Source organism: Pleurodeles waltl, chromosome 6, assembly GCF_031143425.1.
Source record: "Pleurodeles waltl isolate 20211129_DDA chromosome 6, aPleWal1.hap1.20221129, whole genome shotgun sequence".
In the NCBI taxonomy this organism is placed as follows: Eukaryota; Metazoa; Chordata; class Amphibia; order Caudata; family Salamandridae; genus Pleurodeles; species Pleurodeles waltl.
In genome coordinates, this window is record NC_090445.1 from 31,582,582 (window position 1) to 31,608,043 (window position 25,462).

The 25,462-nt window shown below is 46.3% G+C and overlaps 1 protein-coding gene across 3 annotated transcripts in view; it reads right to left on the reverse strand.

Moving 5' to 3' along the window:
• The window catches only part of TSC1 (TSC complex subunit 1), a 188,673-nt gene that overhangs the window by 44,080 nt on the left and 119,131 nt on the right, over positions 1–25,462 (reverse strand). For 2 of the 3 annotated variants that reach the window (XM_069237128.1, XM_069237130.1), the window contains 7 exons: positions 24,540–24,594; positions 23,837–23,941; positions 12,466–12,531; positions 11,708–12,290; positions 10,874–10,917; positions 10,525–10,691; positions 10,090–10,272 (listed from right to left, as the gene is read on the reverse strand). In XM_069237128.1, coding sequence (XP_069093229.1) covers positions 10,090–10,272; positions 10,525–10,691; positions 10,874–10,917; positions 11,708–12,290; positions 12,466–12,531; positions 23,837–23,941; positions 24,540–24,594 — 1,203 coding nt within the window. The remainder of the gene's footprint in view (positions 1–10,089; positions 10,273–10,524; positions 10,692–10,873; positions 10,918–11,707; positions 12,291–12,465; positions 12,532–23,836; positions 23,942–24,539; positions 24,595–25,462) is intronic. The other variant, XM_069237129.1, reaches the window with a different exon arrangement.

The window sequence follows — 25,462 nt, forward strand, 5'->3', positions numbered from 1 at the left end:
TTTTGTTTTTTGTCCCATTGTCCCCGAGTATTGCGATTGTTGAGGTGTGCCCCCCCCATCCAATCATCAATGCATCTGTTGTAATAATGGCGTGAGGAACAGTTTTTGAAATGGCCGCCTTTGTTTAAATTTGTGGTATTCCACCACTGAAGCGAATTGTGTTTGGCGGTCTATCAACACTAGATCTTGGAGATGACCATGTGCCTGCGACCATTGTTTTGCGAGGCACTGTTGTAAGGGCCGCATGTGTAATCTTGCGTTTGGGACAATGGCGTTGCATGATGCCATCATACCCAACAGTTTCATGACAAATTGGACAGTGTAGTGTTGGTTTGGCTGGATTTTTGGCAATATGGTGTGGAACGATTGCACTCTGAGGACTTGGGCTTGCAAGTGCTTTTTGGGCGTTTAATGTGGCTCCTAAGTACTGCTGAATTTGTGCTGGTTGTATGTGCGATTTTTGGCAATTTATTGAGAACCCTAGTGTGTGTGTGTGTAGGGTGTTTATTACATAACGTGTGTGATGTTGGCACTGTTTTTGAGTGTTGGCTTTTATTAGCCAGTCGTCGAGATATGGGAAGACATGTATATTTTGTCTCCTTATGTATGCTGCGACTACGGCAAGGCACTTTGTAAATACTCTGGGAGCTGCTGTTATCCCGAAAGGTAACACTGAATTGGTAATGTTTTCTCTGTATTACAAACCAGAGATATTTTCTGTGAGCTGGATGGATGGGTATGTGAAAATACACATCTTTTAGATCCAGTGTTGTCATAAATTCTTCTTGTTGTAGCAGTGGGACTACATCTTGTAGCGTTACCACGTGAAAGTGTAGAGGTTGAGAGTCCTGAGATCTAATATTGGTCTTAATGTTTTGTCCTTTTTGGGGAATGAGGAAGTACAGGGAGTAAACCCCTGTTCCTTTCTGATGTGGCACAAGTTCTATGGCTTATTTGAGTAATAGTGCCTGTACCTCTGTTTGCAACATTGAAATGTGTTGAGATGGAAGTTTGTGCGGTTTTGGGGGAATGTCTGGAGGAGTTTGTGTGAACTCTATGCAGTAACCATGTTGGATAATGGATAATACCCACTTGTCTGTTGTGATGGGTAACCAGTGGGTGTGGAACTTTTGCAGTCTTCCTCCCACAGGGGAAGTGTGGTGAGTAAAGTCACTGTTTGGTATTAGTGGGTTGTTTTAAGGATTGGTATTTTCCCCTAGATCTGAGGAATTGTCCTCTGTAGGATCCCCAAAACCCCCCTCTGGTATTGCGTCTGGTAAGAGGGTTTGGCTTGTGAGGTAGATGGCTCGGATGGTTGGGGTCTGAAGCCTGCCCTATATTGAGGCTTTCGAAATGAGCCTCTGTACTGGGATGACTAAAGCGCACCCATAGCTTGGGCCGTGTCTGCGTCTTTTTTTCATTTTGTCGATGGCTGTGTCAACTTGTGTGCCGAATAATTGTTGTTGATTAAAAGGCATGTTGAGGACAGCCTGCTGTATTTCAGGTTTAAATCCTGATGACCTAAGCCATGCATGGCGCCTAATGCGACAGCCGTATTAATAGTTCTTGCGGCTGTATCGGCGGAGTCTAGCGCGATCTTATTTGGTTATTTGTGATTGCTTGTCCCTGGGCTCTCTTCTGTTGGTCCTTGGGGAGATACTGAATAACGTCCTTCATCTCATCCCAGTGAGCCCGGTCATATCTGGCTAGTAGGGCCTGCGAATTGGCTATATGCCACTGATTGGCTACCTGTGACGCCACCCTTTTACCTGCAGCATCGAATTTCTTGCTTTCTTTATTTGGAGGGGGTGCGTCTCCAGAGGACTGAGAATTAGCCCTTTTCCTTGCTGCGCTGACCACTACGGAATCTGGGGGTAGCTGTTGTGTGATAAAAATGGGGTCTGAGGGTGGTGGCTTATATTTCTTCCCTACCCTTGGAGTTATAGCGCTTCCCTTAACTGGTTCCTGGAAGATTTGCTGTGCATGTTTTAGCATGCCAGGAAGCACGGGTAGACTTTGGTATGTGGCGTGAGTTGAGGACAATGTATTAAATAAGAAGATGTCCTCCAGAGGTTCGGTGTGCATGGCCACGTTGTGAAATGCCGCTGCCCTGGCTAGAACTTGTGTATATGAGGTGCTATCCTCAGGTGGTGATGGCTTTGATGGATAGCACTCTGGACTACTGTCTGAGACTGGATCATCATAGAGATCCGATGGATCCGTGTCATGTCGTGACTGCATAGTGTGTGATGGAGACTGAAGTGGGTGTAGCAGGCGGGGAGACAGTTAGTTGAGGAGAATGGGGAGGAGACTGTTGAGGCGAAAACTGTGGAGGCGGAGATTTTTCTCTTGTTTTTGGCACTTTAGCCATTGGCTGGTCAGTGTCCAAACGTCCATGGAAGGCCAGTTTCCTCTTTGTTCTCAGAGGAGGTGCTGTGAGGATTTTGCCAGTGTCTTTGTGGATTTGTATCCTGGCTTGTCTCATCGAAATCCTCCATTTGTGTCAATTCCTCATCAAATCTATGGCTTTCTTTCAATTGTTTTGAAAGTCCATGCTCCTCTGTGTAGGTATGCTTTTTCGGCTCCGAAGCCGGGTTTTTCGGCACCAAAGGGCCTGGAGTACTTGTTGGCCTCAGCTCCGAAAGTGACTTTCGGGGTTTCGACTCGATGGGTCGGTGCCTTATAATTTCGGAGCCTGTGCCTCGGCTCGAGTCCGAAGGCTTTGTTGTTGGTGTGGCCTTTTTCGGTGGCGAAGATGTGGCTTGGTCACCGGTAGCTTTCTTACGGGTCGAGCCATGGCCTTCTGGCAGTGGCATCCCCGAGGCCTTGTATTTGGGCTTGGATTGGGTCGGGGCAAGCGTACTCATGTGCTGGCCCGCTGTTATTGGTCGGTGTCCGACTCTTGTTCAGAATCGGACCCCCAAACTGAGACGGCGGTGTAGATCATCTCCTCCTCTTCTGGGTCGAGGCGTTCGGTGCTTCTGGACGCCATCTCTAATCTTCGCACTCTTCGGTCTCTCAGAGTCTTTTTCGAGCGGAAGGATCTAGAGGCTTCGCAGGTATCCTCTCGATCTGGAGATAAACACAGGTTACAAACCAGATGTTGATCCGTGTAGGGATACTTGGCGTGGCATCGAGGGCAGAATCTAAACGAGGTCCAGCCCATGAGGCTTCGACGATACTTTTGGTTGGGCCGACCAGTCCCAAGTTGGGCGCGGGTGCCCCGAAGGGCAAGTAGGGATATGTATCCGCCGGTACCGAGGTGTCGATGATGGATGATACGCGATCGAAAACAATACCGACGAATTTAGAGGGTTTGTAAGATTTTTCAGACTCAAACAACCGGATTGAAGAGAAACACGTCCGAACCCGAGGGCGGAAAGAAAACAATCTACGATGGAGTCGATGCCCATGCGCAATGGATCCGAAAAGGAGGAGTTACTCGATCCTGTGACTCGAAAAGACTTCTTCGAAGAAAAACAACTTGTATGCTGCCATCTAGTGTTGGGCTCGGAGTGTTACAAGTTGTTTTTCTTCGAAGAAGTCTTCGAGTCACGAGACCGAGGGACTCATCCCTTTCAGCTCCATTGCGCATGGGCGTCGACTCCATCTTAGATTGTTTTCCCCGCTGAGGGTGAGGTAGGAGTTGAGTATACTAGATGTGCCCATGCAATGGAGTAGGTGTGTATGTACATAATGGTTAAAATAATATTTATTTACAAATCTTAAACTAACAACGGCTACAGGCTCCCGGGGAGGTGGGAGGGCGCATGTGAATCTGCAGCGTCTCATGCCACAAACAGATATACACTGGGTAAGTGACATTTTCCGTTCGGTGGCATGTGTAGCTGCAGATACACATGCTGTGCATAGACTACTAAGCAGTAACCTCCCCTAAAAAGCGGTGGCTTAGCCTGTAGGAGTTGAAGTTGTTTGAAATAATGTTCTTAATACAGCCTGTCCTACTGTGGCTTGTTGTGTTAACACATCTACACAGTAATGTTTTGTGAATGTATGAGGCGTAGACCAGGTGGCTGCCTTACAAATTTCAGTCATGGGTATATTGCCCAGAAAGGCCATTGTGGCGCCTTTTTTCCTAGTTGAATGCGCTTTTGGTGTAATAGGTAGATCTCCTTTTGCTTTGATATAACAAGTTTGAATACATTTTACTATCCATTTGGCAATGCCTTGTTTGGATATATGATTACCGGCATGAGGTTTTTGGAAGGCTACGAACAATTGTTTTGTTTTACGAAATTGTTTTGTGCTGTCAATGTAATACATTAGTGCTCTCTTTATGTCTAATGTATGTAAGGCTCTTTCGGCTACTGAGTCTGGTTTTGGAAAGAAGACTGGGAGTTCCACTGTTTGGTTTAGGTGGAACGGCGATATGACTTTTGGTAAGAATTTGAGATTTGTACGTAGAACCACTTTATGTATTTGTATAAAGGGTTCTTGTATAGTAAATGCTTGTATCTCACTTACTCTTCTAAGTGATGTGACAGCTATTAGAGAGGCTACCTTCCAAGTTAAGTATTGCATCTCACAAGAGTGCATGGGTTCAAATGGTGGTCCCATGAGTCGTGTTAATACAATATTAAGGTTCCACGAAGGTGTTCTTGGGGTTATGATTCTTTTTAGTCCCTCCATAAATGCTTTGATGACGGGAATTCTAAAAAGCGATGTTGAATGTGTAATCTGCAGATAGGCAGATATTGCAGTGAGATGTATTTTAATTGAAGAGAATGCTAGCTTAGACTTTTGTAAGTGTAATAAGTAGCCTACAATGTCTTTTGCGGAAGCATGCAGTAGTTGAATTTGATTAGTGTAGCAGTAGTAAACAAATCTTTTCCATTTGTTTGCGTAGCAATGTCTTGTAGTGGGTTTTCTAGCTTGTTTAATTACCTCCATACATTCTTGTGTAAGGTCTAAATGTCCAAATTCTAAGATCTCAGGAGCCAGATTGCTAGATTAAGTGATGCTGGATTCGGGTGTCTGATCTGTTGTTTGTGTTGCGTTAACAGATCTGGCCTGTTCGGTAATTTGATGTGAGGTACTACTGATAAATCTAGCAGTGTTGTGTACCACGGTTGGCGAGCCCAGGTTGGTGCTATAAGTATTAGTTTGAGTTTGTTTTGACTTAGTTTGTTTACCAGATAAGGAATGAGTGGGAGTGGGGGAAAAGCGTAAGCAAATATCCTTGACCAACTGATCCATAACGCATTGCCCTTGGACTGAGGGTGTGGGTACCTAGACGCGAAGTTTTGACATTTTGCGTTTTCTTTTGTTGCGAATAGGTCTATTTTTGGCGTTCCCCAGCGTAGAAAGTAATCTTGTAGGATCTGGGGATGAATCTCCCATTCGTGTGTTTGTTGGTGATCTCGACTGAGATTGTCGGCCAACTGGTTCTGAATGCCTGGGATGTATTGTGCTATTAGGCGAATGTTATTGTGAATTGCCCAATGCCAAATTTTCTGTGCTAAGAGACACAGTTGTGACAAATGTGTCTCTCCTTGTTTGTTGAGGTAATACATTGTCGTCATGTCGTCGGTTTTGACAAGAATGTGTTTGTGGGCTATCAGTGGTTGAAATGCTTTTAATGTTAGAAACATTGCCAACAGTTCTAAATGATTTATGTGCAGTTGTTTTTGTTGATTGTCCCATTGTCCCTGTATGCTGTGCTGGTTGAGGTGTGCTCCCCACCCCATCATGGAAGCATCTGTTGTGATCACGTATTGAGGCACTGGGTCTTGGAATGGCCGCCCTTGGTTTAAATTTATAGGGTTCCACCATTGAAGCGAGAAGTGTGTCTGGCGGTCTACCAACACTAGATCTTGGAGTTGACCCTGTGCTTGTGTCCATTGTTTTTCTAGGCACTGTTGTAAGGGCTGCATGTGTAATCTTCCGTTTGGGACAATGGCTATGCATGAAGACATCATGCCTAGAAGTTTCATTACAAACCTCACTTGGTAGTGTTGGTTTGGCTGTATGTTCAATGTTATATTTTGGAACGCTTGTACCCTTTGTGGACTTGGAGTTGCAACCGCTTTTTGTGTGTTGAGTGTTGCTCCCAAGTATTGTATTTGGGATGGCTGTAGATGTGATTTTTGGTAATTTATAGAAAACCCTAGTTTGTGTAGAGTTTCTATAACGTATTGCGTGTGAAGAAGACACTGTTGTTGAGTGCTGGTTTTTATTAGCCAGTCGTCTAAGTACGGGAATACGTGCATGTGCTGTCTCCTTATGTGAGCGGCTACTACTGCAAGACATTTTGTGAATAACCTTGGGGCTGTTATCCCGAACGGTAACACTTTGAATTGGTAGTGTACGCCGTGTATTACAAACCTTAAGTATTTTCGGTGGGAAGGATGTATGGGCATGTGAAAGTAGGCACCCTTGAGATCTAATGTTGACATGTAGTCCTCTTTTTTGAGTAAGGGAACCACGTCTTGAAGTGTTACCATGTGGAAGTGATCCGATTTGATGAAGAGATTCAGTGTTCTGAGGTCTAATACGGGTCTTAACGTTTTGTCTTTCTTTGGAATTAGGAAACATAGTGAGTAGACGCCTGTCCCTTTTTGATGGTTGGGTACTAACTCTATTGCTTGTTTTTGTAACAATGCTTGGACTTCTGGTTGTAACAGGTGTAAGTGTTTGGACATATTGTGTGCTCTTGGGGGCACATCTGGCGGTAAATTTATGAATTCTATGCAATAACCATGTTGGATAATGGCTAGGACCCATGCGTCCTTAGTTGTGTGTCCAGTTTTTGTAGTATGCAGTAAGTCTCCCCCCCCCCCCACTGGTGTTAAGTGTTGGAGTTTTGTGACATTGAAGTCACGGTTTGGTTTGACTTGTTTGACTTGTTTTAGGGGTTTGGAATTTTCCCCTTGCTCTTGGGAATTGTCCACCCCTATATGAGCCTCGAAACCCTCCTCTCTGGTATTGTCCCTGATAGGTGGGTCTGGTTTGCGAGGTGGAAGGTTCTGGTGTTTGTATACGAAACCCCCTTCTAAATTGTGGCTTTCTAAATGTGCCTCTGCTTTGTGGGGAGTAGAGCGCGCCCATGGCTTTGGCCTGGTCTGTGTCCTTTTTTAAATTTTTCAATTGCTGTGTCCACTTCCGGCCCAAACAATTGTTCCTGGTTGAAAGGCACGTTTAACACAGCTTGTTGGATTCCTGGCTTGAATCCTGAGCTTCGTAACCATGCATGCCTGCGAATGGTTACCGCAGTGTTGACTGTTCATGCTGCTGTGTCTGCCGAGTCTAATGCGGACCTTATTTGGTTGTTGGCTATTGCTTGTCCTTCCTCAACAACCTGTTGGGCACGTTTCTGATGTTCTTTTGGCAAGTGCTGTATAATGTGTTGCCTCTCGTCCCAGTGTGCCCTGTCGTAGCGAGCCAGTAGGGCTTGCGAGTTTGCGATTTGCCATTGATTGGCTGCCTGTGCTGCCACCCGTTTGCCCGCTGCATCAAACTTCCTACTCTCCTTATCAGGCGGTGGAGCGTCTCCTGATGATTGAGAGTTTGCCCTCTTTCTTGATGCCCCTACAACTACTGAGTCTGGCGTAAATTGTTGTGTTATAAACACAGGGTCCGTTGGGGGAGGTTTGTATTTCTTCTCCACCGTAGGTGTGATAGCCCTTCCTTTCACTGGCTCCTGGTAGACCTGTTTTGCGTGCTTGAGCATGCCTGGGAGCATTGGCAGACTCTGGTAGGAAGTGTGGGTGGACGCCAAGGTGTTGAATAGGAAATCATCCTCTATTGGCTCTGAATGAATTGCTACATTGTGGAATGTAGCTGCCCTTGATAGTACCTGCGTATATGCAGTACTGTCCTTTGGAGGTGATGGCCTTGTTGGGTAACAATCTGGGCTGTTGTCTGATACTGGAGCATCATATAAGTCCCATGCATCCGGATCATCCTGTGTCATCCCTGTATGGGTCGGTGACTGCATTGGGGGTGTTGTTACCGGGGAAAGCTTTGGTGAATGCAGTGGAGAAGGTTGTGGCGAAAACCTTGGTGCTGGTGTTTTATCACTTGCCACCTTTGCCTGCATTTCTGACTGATGAAATGCCAGCTTTCTTTTAGTTTTAATTGGAGGAAGAGTTTGTATTTTCCCAGTCTCTTTCTGGATATGCAACCTCCTTTGGGTATGGTCTGGTTCCACAATACCTATCTCCTGCTCAAATCTGTGTTTTTGCATTTGGCCGGAAAGTCCTTGCTCTTCCGTGTAAGAGCTTCTTTTCGGCTCCAAGGCCGCTTTTTTCAGTACCGAAGCTTCCGAGAAAGTCTTTTTCGGTTCAGACGTAACTTTTCTCACCTTGGGTGAGTCGAACTCTCGGTGCTGAGATCGTTCGGAGCCTGCTCTCAACCGGAGTCGGATGTCTTCAGCAGTTCTTGGGCCTTTTTCGGTGCCTATGTTTGGTCACCGTCTTTTCGATGGGTTAAGCCATGGCCTGCTGGCGGTGGCATCCCCTTGGGACTTTACGATCTTTGTGTGAGTCTTGGACGGGGCAGTTTTACTCACTGTTTTCTGCATCGTCGCGGGTCGCTCACTTTCGGAATCCGTTCCCAGGATGGAAATTCTTTCCTCCTCTTCGACGTCAAGTTGTTCCCTCAGTGTCAACGCCATTTGTAGTCTTTCTGGCTCTTCGATCGCGTAGGGTCTTTTTCAATCGAAATGCCCGACAGGCCTCACAAGTATCCTCCCTGTGTTCTGGTGATAGACACAGATTACAGACCAAGTGTTGGTCTGTATAAGGATACTTCGAGTGGCACGTCGGACAGAAGCGGAAGGGGGTCCGGTCCATTAGTTTCGTCGATGGACGCAGCCGGGCCGACCAGGCCCTGCTGAAGAGCGGAAGCCCCAAAGGGCCGCCGGAACGCTTCTACTATCGGTGTCGATACGCTAACACTAAACCGGTACCGAGCGCAAACAATACCGTCGAATTTTCGATATTTAGCTAACTTTCCCGATTCGAAATCCGGATCGAAGAGGAACACGTCCGAACCCGATGGCGGAAAGAAAACAATCTAAGATGGAGTCGACGTCCATGCGCAATGGAGCCGAAAGGGAGGAGTCCCTCGGTCTCGTGACTCGAAAAGACTTCTTCGAAGAAAAACAACTTGTAACACTCCGAGCCCAACACTAGATGGCAGGATAATGCACAGCATGTGTATCTGCAGCTACACATGCCACCGAACATATACACACATATATATATATACATATATATATTATATATATACACACATATATACACACACATGCGCAATGGAGCCGAAAGGGGAGGAGTCCCTCGATCTCGTGACTCGAAAAAGACTTCTTCGAAGAAAAACAACTTGTAACACTCCGAGCCCAACACTAGATGGCGGGATGTGCACAGCATGTGTATCAGCAGCTACACATGCCATTGAACATATATATACATATATACACACACATATATATATATATATATATATATATATATATATAGCCATTACACAGCCTACATGAAGTACTACATCTTATTACATTCCATATGTCATTGGTGTGGAACTGAACATGAAGATACCAACTACAACTGGTCAATGTTTTTCATCCTTGTTGTATGTTCTTGGTGAAGCAGAGTTCATACTGGTTTGCATTGCCTCCTTTCTGTGTCCAGGCCAGTGGTGCCATCACTTGCTTTCCTATACTAGAAGTAGTGAGGGAGGGTTTGAGATGAGAGAAGTCAACCTATGGTATGAACAGTATCCTTACCAATCCTACTTCACCCAGTCTTACGGTCTTCTACAGGTTACCTCTACCTCTCTACCAGTTGCTGAGGGTTCCGGGGTGTTGCCTAGACATCCGGCACCTGCTCAGTGCCTCAAGGGCATTCCCCACTCAGCAATGTGTAGTCCTGCATGTTTTTTTTCATTCTTAAGCTTGTGGTTTTTCAGGCATGCAAGTATTTGAAAGTACTTATAAAAGACTGACGAGTATAAACTACCACATTAGATATGGCAGGTGTGTAAATCCCTTCAAAGAGAGGCCTACCTGTGCATTACACATGGGTCTGTGTGAATCACGGACACGACTGCAGCACCGATCAGGCTTACCTGCAGCTCCTGTGTAAGGTTGAAGAGCTGGTCCCGGTCCTGCTGAAGCTGCCGCACTTGCCCCTGGAGCTGTTTCACCGCAGACATACGATCCTCCTCAAGGTGCTGGTACCGAGTCTGCTCCATGTGCAGACTTCCTTTCAGACACTGAATGTCAGCATCCTGGAGCCTCAGCTGATCCTTCTGCAAAGTAGAAGCGTAAAAAGTGCAACTTAATAGAATTGCTTTCCGGTTCTCAAAACAAGTGAACACCAATGTGCTGTGTGTTGCCTAACTTCAAAGGGCCTGACTGCTGCCACTTGCTTCACACTCTAAGCTACACAAATGGCACTTCTAATGTTCTATGTGTAACCTACAAATGCCCCACAGTATTCATCCATTCAATCCTAGAACGCAGAGGCCAAGCAGGAGAGTCATAACACGCTTTCCACTCACCATGGCGGCACTCTGCTCTTCCAGCGCAGTCACCTTGATGACTTTTCGCAGTAGCCGGCGGTTGCGCAAGGCGTGCTGCTGCCTCTTGAAGCGCTCATACAGCAGCTGGTTGTGCAACAATGTCACCTGGTTTTGCAGGGTGTGGATCTCGTCAGATGGTGGAGATCCTGCAGCCAAGACGATGGTATGGTAAAAGTTTAAGACTAGGTGGTAGGTTAGCGAAAGGAGCATTGTACTGCACTCATTTAGAATACTACAGATTACCAAACACCCGGTGACCCGAAATGTTGCAGATATGGCATATGTAGAGAAGAGTCTCCCCTGCCAAAGGTTACTTTGAGCAACTTACCGCCAAAATGAGTCCAGTCTGCTGCTTTGCTTGGAAGAGAGAGCCTGCAAACAAGGAGGACAGTAAACCAGCCTGTTGCAGGCTATGGTTCAAATAACAAAGTAAAAGAAAAAACCCTTAATGTACAAGTCACTACTACAGACACCATCAACCCGCCTCCTTTAGGGCTTCACCCCTCTCCCCAAGAAACCTGTAAATCCCAGTGCAGAAGTTTACAACGAAGGATGGGACAATCATGGCACTACCCAATAAGACTTAGGAAGGGGTAAATCTTGTTCAGCTCTGTCCCATTTGCACACAGGTCCTTCCTGACTGTTTCCTCTGTAAAGGGTACATCAGAACATGACCTGAATGGTGACTCTTGAGAACCCAAGGGTTCCAACATCACCAGACTAATATGCATCACTCATCTCTCAAAGATGATCTGGTGCAATCTGTTAAGTGTAGCCTTGGTGTGTGGACAGCCTAAAACCCAACTTAGATCTAGCAGAGCACTACATGCTTCATCTCCAAAGCAGCAAACTATACTTTCTATTGAAGTTTTAAATACATTCCACATGACCTCAAGGGGTATGTCTTGTTAGCAATATTCTCGCCCTTCACTCCCAAGAGCCCAGTAACTATTTTTTAGGAAGTGACAGTGAAAAAAACAGCCCAAATGAGGGGCCCGCAAGCAAAATCTGTATCCTTTTTAGTTAGAGATGTAAGGGCCCTTACTTCACCTTTTCATTAGTACAAATACCAAACCACGAATGCAATACCACACTGCAAACCAGCCCCTGTCTAATTCCCAACCCAGCCCAGAAGAGAAGGACCAATCCTGTCCCAGCTTACTTGTTGAGCTCCTTCGTATGAGCATCTGCTCCAAATTGAATGAGCCGATCCAGCACCTCTGCAGGGGAGAGAGAGGAGCTACCTTCTTCCTTCTCGTCCACATTTCCCTTCACCTTCTTGAACAGCTCCTCGGACTTCTTGCAGATGAAGAGGTTAGCTGCCTTGGGTAAGGCCAGCTCGAAGAGGTGCTCATAAGAGAAGTGTTTGCTGCTGGGAAAGCCCGCTCTCCTCTGCGCCTGACCTTTGCAAGGGCTGGGTGTGACAATGCTGCTGGAGGTTTCCTGAGCATCATGGCTCTCCTCGGGTTCAGGCCGCCTTGGGCCTCCACTGGGCCTTTCAATGGGTGTGAATGCCTGCTTCGTTCCCTCGCACCACCCGTCTTGCCCCACTTTATCTGTTGCAGACGCAGAGTGACAGAATCCCTGGTGGGCTCCTTGTCCACTGGTGGAGGAGGACAAGGGCTTCTTCTGAGATCCTAAAAGGCTTTCGCTGGAACGGTAAAAGGGAGAATCAAAGCCTCCAGGGCGCACCAGAGGATCCCGGTCAGCGGTTGTGATCTCAGACAACTCCTGGAATATGGCAGCTGAGTCAAATGGATTGTAAAAAGAAAACAGTGTAAGTAAAGAGAAATTTAACACAAAAAAATCCCCACACTCCTAACATGTCAAAGCTATGTGCGCGTCACCACTTGTGTGTGCTAGACCAAATACCAGAAGCGTGTGAGGGTTCAAGTGTGGAGAAGGAGGACTGGGAGTTACCTGGAAGAAGAACTGGGCCAGGCTGCTGAACACACTGGCTTACAATAGGTGTAACTTTCTTTGGATCTGAAATGGAAAAAATCAGGCACATGGCTCTAACCAAAGCTTGGACCAGGGAGTCTGCCTCCTCACCGAGATCAGCAGCTGTTTAAGACCACAGTGTTAACATAGTTTCTTCTTCGACTGGCTAGATTGGGAGTCTTGGGAACTGGCATTATACCACATCTGTTAAGTTAAGAATCCAGGTACAAATACATTTACTGGTACAAATATCTGCTGCTTTCTCCATGAAATGTACCTGCCTGGCCTACTCTTGTTGCTTTAAAAAAAAAATAAAAAAATAAAAAAAAAATAATAATAATAAAAAAAAGGCAAGTTACAGGTCGACGGAGTTGTCAGCAATGCTGAAAGAAATCTACCAAAAGCTTTCAATGTTAGGAGATACCTAATCGGCTGGTTCAAAATGAAATATAAAAACATATTTCAGTTTGCACAAATAACGAAATGGGAGCAGGGGATGGATAAGTTACTTACCTGTAAATCCTAGCTCTCTTCCAGGGGTATCCTCAAAGTCACAAATATGGGAATATTCCCACCCACGTGCGGGGACCCCGGAGCATATCCAAAAACACATGTATATGTATGAAATAACTATGAAAAACAACATTTTAGTAGATACTTTCAATAGCAATATAATATATACATGTGTAAACAGCAATGCAGTCTATGTTGAGAAACAGGCTAAAAATGCTTTATTTTTGGGAGTTTTTTTTTTAAAACAAACTAAAACCTTCAATTAATGTTAAAACTTTCTGTATTCAAGGTAGAAGGCATAGAAAGTATAAGTAATCCATTTCAAATGAGAAGAACTGCATTGAAAATAAAGGAGCATTATTTGCCAATATGCTACATGCAGGTTAATACATCAGAACCAAAAACATGGCACCGTGCCTTTAAGACCCTGAGCACCTCCAGTATCCCACCATGCCTCAGGAGTGAGTGAGGTGACCGTTGGTTCACAGTTAGGTCAGTACTGTTTTTCCAGCGATAATGAGCAAATCACCTAGACACATGAGTATCGTTGCACTTCTAAAACTCATGTCTGGGGAGCAGGGTGGGTTGTTTATGACTTTGATGAGGATACCCCTGGAAGAGAACTAGGATTTACAGGTAAGTAACTTCTCCTTCTCTTCCAGGGGATCTTCATCAATAGTCATAAACACTAAATAGAATAGCAAGCCCATCCCCAATCTCTGCGGACCGAATGATAGAAGTGCAGGAAAAAAAAAAACACCACTCTATGCAAATAAATTTCTCAGAGAAGCTTGACCCACTTGTGTCTGCTTTGGCATCTGAATCTATACAGTAGTGCCTGGTAAAAGTATGTACAGATCTCCATGTGGCAGCTTTGCAAATCTCAGAGATGGGTACATTCCTAAGAAGGGCTGCAGTCGCCGCCTTCCCTCTTGTTGAGTGAGCCCTAGCTGTTAAGTGTTTGTTAGCCAATTGATAAGCAGTCAAAATACATGAAACTATCCATCGAGAAATAGTCTGTTTTGAAGCAGCTTCCCCTGTTCTCATATTTCCATAGTTAACAAACAAACAATCCGATTGTCTAATTAACCTAGTCTTATCAAGGTCAAAATTTGAGCACCCTCTTAAGGTCCAGGGAATGCAAAGTTTTCTCCGCTGGAGTAACTGGAATAGGGAAAAACGTTGGAAGCGATATTGTCTGATTAATGTGGAAGTCAGACACCACCTTAGGCAAGAACGATGGATGTTTTCTCAGAAACACTCTTATGGAAAACCGTGAATGGTTCCGTTGAACATAGAGCCTGAATTTCGCTGACCCTTCTAGCAGAGGTAATGGCTACCTGAAAAGCGTTCTTCCAAGTAAGGTGTTGTAGAGAAGCTTTGTGGATGGGTTCGAACGGGAAGGCCATGAGTCTAGATAAGACCACATTCAATTCCCATGGGGATCAGGGTTTCCGAATTGGTGGAAAAACCTTGCTCAAGCCGTCTAAGAAATCCTTAACTACTGGCATAGCAAAGAAGGATTTCTGAGAGGGCAATTTAGGGAAAAAAATACAAAAACGGAAAAAAACCTCTGTGGAAAAGCGTAGAGAAATATCCCTGACCAGTCTATCAACAGGGGATTCCCTTGCGTCCCTGGACGGTAGAACCGGGACAGGAAGTCTGGGCATTTTTTGTTGACATCGTCTGCAAATAGATCCAATTGAGACTGACCCCACCGCTGGAAGATGTCTGCTACGACCTCGTCGTGAAGAACCCAATCTTGGAAGTCTACGAGACTTCAGCTTAGGAAGTCTGCTTCTGAGTTTTGCTGTCCCGCGAGGTGGACCGCTGTGAGGGACATTTCTCCTCTCTATCAGCCAGGGCCAGATGGGTTGGGATTCCCGAGACAGGGAAAGAGGCCTCGTGCCCCCCTGCTTGTTTAGATAATACATCGAAGTAGTATTGTCCATCTGGACTACAAGTGACTTCCCTTTGATCGATGGGGCAAACGGCATGAGAGCAAGGTGAACCGCTCAGTTCCAGTAGGTTGATGTGGTAACTTTGTTCCTTGCTGGACCATAAGCCCTGAGCTTGGAGGCGGCCCAGGTGAACTCCCCAGCCCTGTAGTGATGCATCCGTCACCAGGTTGTCTGAAGGAGTGGACTGGTGAAAAAGAGCCCCTACCAACAGGTGATGTCTGCGCATCCACCATCGCAATGATTGTAGAGCCCCGGTTGAAAGAGCTACTCTGTCCTCCCATTGGGTTGTGTGTTGATTCCACTGATCCTCTAGAGCCTCTTGAAGCGGCCTCATATGTAGCCTGGCATTCGGAACAATGAAAATGCAGGAGGCCATGGAGCCCAACAGAGATGCTACCTGATGGACCGTAGGTCTGAGATTGCGGAGAAGAATGTGACACTTCTTCGTTATCGAGGATGGTCGTTCCTCCGAAGGATTCACTCTTTCTAGTTTGGTGTCTAGTATTTCCCCCAGATAATGGCGGGTCCGAGTTGGTATGAGAGTGGAGTTCTGGAAATTGACCTGCAAACCTAGAGAGCTGAACGTGTTCAGAACCAGGTCAAGATGTTTTACAGCCTGTTCTGCGGTGGTAACTTTGAGCAGCCGGTCGTCTAGGTATGGGTAAATAAAGATTTGAGGTGCGCCGCTGCCACTGCCACGCATTTGGAGAATATCCGAGGGGCTGATTTTAGGCTGAAGGGCAGCACTTTGAACTGGTGGTGATGACACGCGACTACGAATCGAAGAGATTTCTGATGTTTGGGAACGATTGGAATATGAAAGTACACATCCTGTAGATCTACGGAGCACATCCAGTCTCCTCGATGTAGCTGAGTGAAAATCTGATGAAGAGCCAGAATTCTGAATTTTTGTCTTTGGATGTATGTGTTCAGATGTCTCAGATTCAGAATGGGTCTGTAGGACCCTTCTTGGCCTTTCGTCCTCAACCAGAAAATAGCGAGAATACACTCCTTTTCCTCACTGAGCGAACAGAACCTTTTCTAATGCTCCTTTCTGCAACAGGATGCAAACTTCTTTTCGTAGTATCAAGTAATGAGCAGGCGCTGACTTCGTTGGCAGTAGAGAAGGTGGAGGAGATTTGAACCAAAGAGAGTAACCATTCTTTACAATGTTTAGCACCCATTTGTCTTTTGTAACGGAGTGCCACTCAAGAGCGTGACTGGTAATACTTCCCCCACTGGAGTGGTGGACGGGGTTAGGGGAAGCGAGTCCTCATTGCTTTCCAGCTGCCTTGGGAGTAGACTGATGCGCTCTACTTGGAGCGCGGTCTCTCGCAGTTCTGCGTTGCTGAAAGAAAGGTCTTTCCTGCTTCTGTTGAGGCCTCTGAGACCAGTGAGGGTCTTGAACCCTCTGCTGAAAAGGGCGCTTGTCATAGGGCATGTACCTCTTTCTATATTCTCTTCGTCTTTCGAGGCCCACTGCCTTAATAGTGTCTACCTCCGATTTCATCCTCGCCATCTCATCGTCAGTGTGAGATCCAAATAACCAGGTTCCATTGAACGGAAGATTCAAGATTCGGTGCTGTGCCTCCTACTTCAATCCTTTAAGACGCAGCCATGAGGATCTCCTTGCACAATCTGCGCCGTCTGCCGCAGCACTAATGACCTGGTAGGAAACCAAACACCCCTCTTGCAAGATCTCCTGAAAATCTTTCCCATCTTCTCTAGGCAATTTGTCAACAAATCTGTTGAGGGAGTCTCACAAGGAACGGTCATACCTTCCGAGAAGCGTAGAAGCACTGGAGACCTTCATGCACGCTGCTGCAGTGCCACACATCTTCCTGCCCACTGAGTCCAAATGTTTACTTTCCTTATCTGGAGGGACCGTAGAGGACGCCACGGAATGAGTTTTCCGGGCAGCAGCCAGAATCAGTCTGGAGGAGGATCGGCTCTAAGAAACAAAGGATCCTGGTCTGGGGCTTTATATTTCTTGAAAATACGAGCCGGAGCAGAACGAAGGCTAGCCGGAGTAAGAAAGGTGTCCATAGCCGGTTGTAAAAGACCAGGAACCAGAGGCAGTGATTGTCTGGAAGAGGCACGTTGATGCAGGGTCTCAAAGATCACTGAAGACGACATAGTCGGTTCTGGAATATCTAGGGTCAGTTTTTGAGCCACTCTGAGCAAAACCTCATTGAAGGTAGTAATGTCGTCAATTGGCGATACCCTTGCTGGAGAGGAGTTAGTTAAGGTAGGTGAATAGTCCCTCATAGAGGACTCAGATGCGGTAGACCATGAGGGAGATCTTCACCACCATGATCTAGAGGATCTAGATCTCCTGGAACGTGACCTACTTCCTTAGGATGCCCTTGTCTGGCTGCGCGGACGTCTAGGAACGGGCTGATCAGCAGCAGATCTTGGTCATTCAGATAGTGTTGTAGGGGAGGGCGTACGAGGTAAAGAAGCCATTGGTGAGGAGAGTCTTGAGTATTGAGAATCTGGAGAAGCGGTGTTTTATTCAGGCTTTCTAGCCACCTTGGAGACCGACTTATAGGCGATACATGCGATCAAGCTCTGCATGGCACTGACGAGTCACTCTGAACCATGGCTACTGGGTCTTTGATGGAGAAGGATAGTCTCAGGACTTTTGATGGGGGCTGGTATGCAGAGAAACCCTTTGCGAAACAGATGTTACAGGAGAAGGTTGTCTCGACATCGATCACTGATGTGTCGCCTTCGACAGGGATCCATGGGTTTCTGCAATCAAGCGAGGCCTTCCCGCTGGTTTCTCAGGCCTCGACGTAGACGCTGCATGCTTCGACGACAAGCAGTGATCCGCAGCAGGGATAGGTCTTGACGTCGAAAGGTGTGCACTCTGAGATGAGTGCCTCGACGTCATACGATGCGAAGACCTTGACCTAGTTCTTGAGGTCGTCTTAGACGCCGGATGCCCTGACGCCGTTGGATAATGTGCAGAGTGACAGCGTATGGGCACTGATGTACCTGCTTGATGTCGATCGGTATGCAACAGTCGACGGAGAACTACCCCAATGAGGAGATAAAGGCTTTGACATCTTATCTTTCGACGTCACTTGCGTTGCCATCGACGGCAGTGTGCTTTTTGACACCCGGTGATGCAACGAAGGCAGGGATGACGGTGAACCAACAGGAAACTTCCTACCTGCTGCCGTCGATCTGGCTCGCCGTTGTGAAGAGTCTTTGGAAAGTTTCTCTCTTTCATGCAGACCATGAAGATGAATCCTCTCCCCGTCCTTGAGAGTCCTTTTGGACAGATTTTTGCAATGTCTGCAGGTGTCAGGAGAGGGAATCTGAGGCAAACAGAGGATGCACACAGAGTATGGGTCTGACTGGGCCTTCTTCCCACAGGAGGGACATTTCACAAATAATGAAGGCATTTTTGTGAGAGAAAAAAAAACTTGTCTCACTCAGGAAAAATGTAGAATCGAATAAAACAAAAACAAAAAAAAACACAGTCTGGGTAATTTTTCTGGTCAAATAACCAGAAAAGTGAGAGATCAATGCTCCAGGATCCTCAGAGAAGAAGGAGGAAAAAAAAAAAAAAAAAAAAAAAAAAGAGAACTGACCTAACTGTGAACCAACTGTCACCTCATTATCAACCCTGAGGCATGGTGGGATACTGGAGGTGCTCAGGGTCTTAAAGGCACGGTGCCAAGTTGTTGGTTCTGTTGTATTAACCTGCATGCAGCCTATTGGCTAATAATGCTCCTTTATTTTTAATGTAGATTTTCTCTTTTGGAATGGATTGCTTATACTTTCTATGCCTTCTACCTTGAATACAGAATGTTTTAACTTTAATTGAAGGTTTTACTTTGTGTTTTAAGAAAACAAAAACTCCCAAAATAAAGCATTTTTAGCCTGTTTCTCAACATAGACTGCATTGCTATTTACACATGTATATATTATATTGCTATTGAAAGTATCTACAAAAATGTTATTTTTCATAGTTATTTCATACATATACATGTGTTTTTGAATATGCTCCGGGGTCCCCGCACGTGGGTGGGAATATTCAGTGTTTATGACTATTGATGAGGATCCCCTGGAAGAGAAGCAATTTAATGAACCCTGCGGAGCGGATACAAGCATTGTTGCCTGCCTAGGTGGAACTGCATTTTGTCACTATTCCTTAACAGATCATCTTCAAAATGGAAGAAACAGGACACCTGGCCTTTGGAGAAGGGAGACTTTGGTTGCTAGAACTATCACCAGCCATCTGCAGGGTGGCAATCCCACACTGCGACTACAAGAAGAGGGTGTACAAAGATCAGCTCATCTAAAAGTTGGATAGCAAGTAAAATATAGCCCTATGCCTTAGGTGTATGTTGGTTACAGAGGATGGGGCCATGGGGAAGGATACTTACGAGTCAAGACACCACAATCAGTGGTGCCGCTAATTAGAGCGGAGGTGGGGCGGTTGAGACCAACAGATGCACTCACACCTATGCACTGACATGCGCGCACACACAAACACACACCCCCCACCTATACACATGCACCAACTATTTAAAAAAATAAAATAAAAAATAATAATCAAGGCTTACCCGTTGTAGCGTCTTCGGGAGGGGGAACCTCAGTGGTTCCAGAAGGGTTGGGACTGCCGCTCCTCATTGGAGGACCTCAGGTTAGCCAATGAGATGAGACGGCAGTCCCAGGCTCGTTAGACTGCTGACCCCCAAACCACTCTCTGCCTTGGGCACTCCAGGGCTTAAAATTGGAGGACCCATGTCCGAGGCTATCAGTGACTCTCACCCTCATCATGAGGGGAAGATTTGAGGTGCCTGCTTTGAAAGGCTGAGACGGTCATGCCCAGCAGACTGACATCTTCAGCCTGACAGAGTTCAGCCCAGTCATCCAGGGACCTGCACATGTATAGCGCCTGGCTGCCTGACCTGTGTTGGCTGACCTTTGCTCAGCCGGACACTCTTCATTTTGGAAAAAAAGGTGTGTGTGTGTGTGTGTGTGTGTGTGTGTGTGTAGGGGTGTGTGTGTGTGTGTGTGTAGGGGTGTGTGTGTAGGGGTGTGTGTGTGTGTGTGTAGGGGTGTGTGTGTGTGTGTGTGGGGGGGGGGGGACGACTCAGCCCTTTAGGATGGGGCACTGTTGGTCGCAATCTTAGGGACAATACCAAACCACTTTCACATACAGACACAAAATCTTGTACAAACCAGAAGCCGTATCGATCCTTTTCTCAGAAAAATCTATGGCACTCTCATGCCTCTGATAAACGAGGCCCGAGGACTATTGTTTTGGATGCAACCACAAGAAACAAGACAGGACACTTGTTTGAATCTCAGTACTCCAACCAAAGACCTTAATCAGTATTTGAACAGAGTCTGGACAATGTCCATTGAAAACAGGAGTACTCCTTAAGTCCTCTACAGCCAAATGCTCAATGTCACCGTTCAGAACAACAGATTTCCTAAATCCTTAACACGCTTAATTATGGATCAGCCACGGCCTTTGGACCAAAAAGCGAGAGACTTAAGGGCATGCTCTGTCAGATACTTACTTCACTTTTGGAATATATATATATAATACTTAACTATTTATTTAATTGAACACTGGATCATGTGTGCATGCATGTACAATACTGCTTACATGAACAAAGGGGAGGAATATGTTAATGCTATTTTTCATCAGGATTAGGATTAGAAAGGAAGCAAATAAGAGATCAACAAATTCAAACATGTTGTTGGACAATGGTGTGTTCACAAGCCAAGACGCGTTTAGAGTTTTCCAATTGTAGGAAGTTGGCTCTGTATGTACTATTTCAAAGTAAGAAATAGTATGCACAGAGTTCAGTTCCTTCAGGTCCTGGGGCTGCGGGTGCAGTGTCTTTACCAGGTGTCGGGTTCCTTGAAGTAGGCAGTCGCGGTCAGGGGGGAGCCTCTGGATTCCCTCTGCAGACGTCTCTGTGGTGGCTCGGGGGGGGGGGGGGTCAACTGTGGCTACTCACGGGCTCGTAGTCGCCGGGGAGTCCTCCCTGTAGGGGTAGTTTTCTGCAGGTCGAGCCGGGGGCGTCTGGTGCAGAGTGAAAAGTCTCACGCTTCCGGCGGGAAACGTGGGGTCTTTAAAAGTTGCTTCTTTGTTGCAAAGTTGCAGTTTCTTTGGAACAGGGCCGCTGTCCTCTGGAGTTCTTGGTCCTTTTAGATGCAGGGTAGTCCTCTGAGGCTTCAGAGGTCGCTGGACCCTGGGGGACGCGTCGCTGTTGCAGTTTTTCTCGAAGTGGGGAGGCCGGCCGGTAGGGCTGGGGCCAAAGCAGTTGGTGTCTGTCTTCTCTGCAGGGCTTCAGGTCAGAAGTCCTTCTTCGTCTTCAGGTTCCAGGAATCTATCTTCCTAGGTTCTGGGGGCCCCTAAATACTCAATTTAGGGGTGTGTTTAGATCTGGGGGGGGGTCAGTACCCAATGGCTGCTAGCCCTGAGGGTGGCTACACCCTCTTTGTGCCTCCTCCCTGAGGGGAGGGGGGCACATCCCTAATCCTATTGGGATAATCCTCCATCTGCAAGATGGAGGATTTCTAAAAGTCAGAGTCACCTCAGCTCAGGACACCTTATGGATTGTCCTGACTGGCCAGTGACGACTCCTTGTTTTTCTCATTATCTCCTCCGGCCTTGCCGCCAAAAGTGGGGCCGTGGCCGGAGGGGGTGGGCATCTCCACTAGCTGGGATGCCCTGTGGCGCTGTAACAAAGGGGGTGAGTCTTTGAGGCTCACCGCCAGGTGTTACAATCCCTGCAGGGGGAGGTGAGAAGCACCTCCACCCAGTACAGGCTTTGTTACTAGCCACAGAGTGACAAAGCCACTCTCCCCATGTGGCCAGCAACATGTCTGGTGTGCGGCAGGCTGGTAAAACTAGTCAGCCCACACTGGAAGTCAGGTATGTTTTCAGGGGGCATCTCTAAGATGCCCTCTGGGTGTATTTCACAATAAAATGTACACTGGCATCAGTGTGCATTTATTGCGCTGAGAAGTTTGATACCAAACTTCCCAGTTTTCAGTGCAGCCATTATGGTGCTGTGGAGTTTGTGTATGACAGACTCCCAGACCATATACTCTTATGGCTACCCTGTACTTACAATGTCTAAGGTTTTGCTTAGACACTGTAGGGGCATAGTGCTCATGCACCTATGCCCTCACCTGGGGTATAGTGCTTCCTGCCTTAGGGCTGTAAGGCCTGCTAGAGGGGTGACTTATCTATGCCATAGGCAGTGTGAGGTTGGCATAGCACTCTGAGGGGAGTGCCATGTCGACTTAGTCATTTTCTCCCCACCAGCACACACAAGCTGGCAAGCAGTGTGTCTGTGCTGAGTGAGGGGTCCCCAGGGTGGCATAAGACATGCTGCAGCCCTTAGAGACCTTCCCTGGCATCAGGGCCCTTGGTACCAGGGGTACCAGTTACAAGGGACTTACCTGGATGCCAGGATGTGCCAATTGTGGAGACAAAGGTACAGTTTTATGGAAAGAACACTGGTGCTGGGGCCTGGTTAGCAGGCCTCAGCACACTTTCAAATCATAACTTAGCATCAGCAAAGGCAAAAAGTCAGGGGATAACCATGCCAAGGAGGCATTTCCTTACACTAATGTTGCTGTTAGAGTATTTTGTGAGGGTCATGAGCCATTAAAGGTATTGAAAGTTTTATGTTTTATTGACTAGGCCTTTTTTTTCAGCTACCTTGCCCCTTAAAGGTCTTATAGTATTCCAACATAACTGGAAAAGCAAATCTGTTCATCAGCTTAAAAGAAGAATGCCCATCACAACCCACCTGCTTATTCCGACCCTGTGAGCCCCAAAGCCTGCGCTCATTCCTACTGAAAAAAGGTGAACGCTGTGAGAATAAAGTGGCAACCAGAAAATCACATTAATGGAGCAGCACGCCATCATCGGCCATTCCCTCCTGTAACAGATGAAGGTACTGTAGGGTGCATATGCTATCTGGCATTTTTCCACTACCTCTTGAACTCCATAGTACCCTAGTACTACTCTATCTTTGCCGGTGGACATTCACCACAGCTCTGCCCTGCAGTCGAGCCCCTTCCCTATACATGTCTTTCTCCAGTAAGATCTCTCCATCTGGTTGCAAAGGCCAACTTTTAGCGGACAACTCTTCAGCCTGCAATATCCCTCTTTCAACTCAAAGTCTATCACTGCCACATCATTACAAGGATACCCATTGCTGCAATTAAAAGACTTTCAAAACAGATTCCATCACTTGCCATTAACACAAGACCAGTTCACCATCACATCAGCCTCTAAATCTACCCAGTACCACATCTCCATAGGAGCCAATTACGGCACTACCACTAGCTCCACACAAAAATAACTAAATAAAAACTTTGCTGCAGTAATCCAAATGCTTAGCACCCTGCTGCCCTCTGAGGAAGTTCACAACTTTTTATGACAAACTCAATAGGCTGTTCTCCCATTATCACTTCTGCTCACAGAGACATGCATTCTACGCTACACAGATTCTACGTTTCCAAAAACAAACCCGTACTAGATTCTGGTTAACAAGACTTCACCCACATTGGTTAATGCAAACAATCACCAGCGGATGCAGGAACAACCCTGCAGTCTTCTGCGTACTCCACTGTGCTGTTTGGGTCGCTGCATAAACACACATCACTGAATACACAAAAAGACTGAAGACAAACCATACCAGTTGGAGACCAAACATTCTGTGCATTGTTTAATGCAGAAAAAGGCTTTTCAGTCCTCCCTCCTTTAAGAGCAAATTTAAATCTGTAACAAATGTAGCAACTGAAGGATGGGGCCAGTCAGCAATGTTTTTAGGCTTCCCCTTTCAGAGAAGGGTGCACAGACGAGCCCATACAACACTCACCCTCCTCGTGGTCTTTCTCGATACTGTCCTGCGACGACACCAGGCCTTCAATCACTCGGGGAAGTTCGCTTAGAGTCACTGTTTTTTGGGTTCCACCAGATTCCTCTGAATGAATATTTAAAAAAATTAAATTTTTATACTATGTAACAGATGTACAACAAAGGTGTGTGTGATGGGGTGAGGGGGTTTAAACAGTAGAGAATGTAGATGCTGGTGAGCAATTTAACAACTCTGTGGAAAATATTAAGCATCTATTACCCTTTCCTTACGGAGTCAGACCATGCGGATTATGTCCTGCCATGGATGATGCTATAGTTTGAGAATCAGTGATGCCCCCATCACTTACAGAAGTGGAAGTGGGGCTCACCCATCAGCTGCAGTTACACTATGCCCTAGCCAGGCAGTGAATTGCTGGCAAGTTCCAAATCAAACATTTACAAATTAAAAAGTACACACAATACGCTTCAAAGGATAATTCAAGGTGTGACTTATTACAATAAATGTTTGACTTTATTCTCAGTGGGCCACTATGTCCCTACTCTTGCTATCACCTGGTTCCCATCTCACAGGTATACCTGCCAAGCCTGATTAGTGTTCCCCCCCCCCCCCCCCAACTATAATGCAACTTTGGTGATAAGTTGCGCTCCAATATCACAAGGGACCGATGGAGGGTTCAGAAAGATCATCATGGTCCCCTACATACCTGCACTGTGCTGTTCTCTGTGATGGGACGCTCTTTCAGGATCTTTCCGCTCGTCCTGTAATGTAACAAAGAGGTTTATATAAAATATTCCATTCATACAATGAAACAGATACTCTACTCAATATATGCCCAAAAATAGTAGGAACTTCCAGCAACCCAAAAAGTGCTTTGAGAAGAATATGCACAACTGTTAAAGAACCAGAAGCACTGAGGAAGTCTGTCTTAGCCGAAGGTGTAGCCCAGTGAGGAAACCGGAGCTGTACATGCAGACCTTTGTGTAGTGCATTAGTGCAAAATCACAAGAGCTGCAGCATGCTAGACATTTCTTCTGATGTCTCCACGTTTGGTACAGCGGTTGACGTTTTAGGCCAGGTTTGTGGTGCAAAAGCAAATGTTTGCATTGGGAGTGCTACAGTTCACAAGCAAGATGCCTTGGCCAAGCTGCGTGCAACCCCCAAAATGAGCAGCAACAGTCAGGATGAGTCTCACAGCAAGAGGTTCATGCGGCTTCCAGTGCTGGAAACGGTGGGAGCAGCAGCCCTAGGAAAAGCTGCATTGGTAGACGTGTGCACACATTCTTCTAGTTCTCCATCATGTGGTAACCCTCAATCCCATGGTCCTTGATGGAACCAATGTAAAAGCTTAAAGCTCATTGGAGGTCCAGCCGATAGAGCCTTTCCTCCTCCTCTTTTGAGGGGTGACTCTGGACAAAGAATGCTGGGAAAGCATGACTCCTTTACACGTTTGCAGTTCTCAGTTTACAGCATAAAGACCATACGTACTCCGCTCCATTTAGTGAGGAAAAAAAAAGGTGACGCAAGGGTGCCTGTACCGATAGAGTGCCCTATATAAAGTGATCGCAATTAGGAAGAAAGTCTTTAAAGTCAGAAGATGCAATGAGCAGCAGCTCAAAAGAAAAAGAG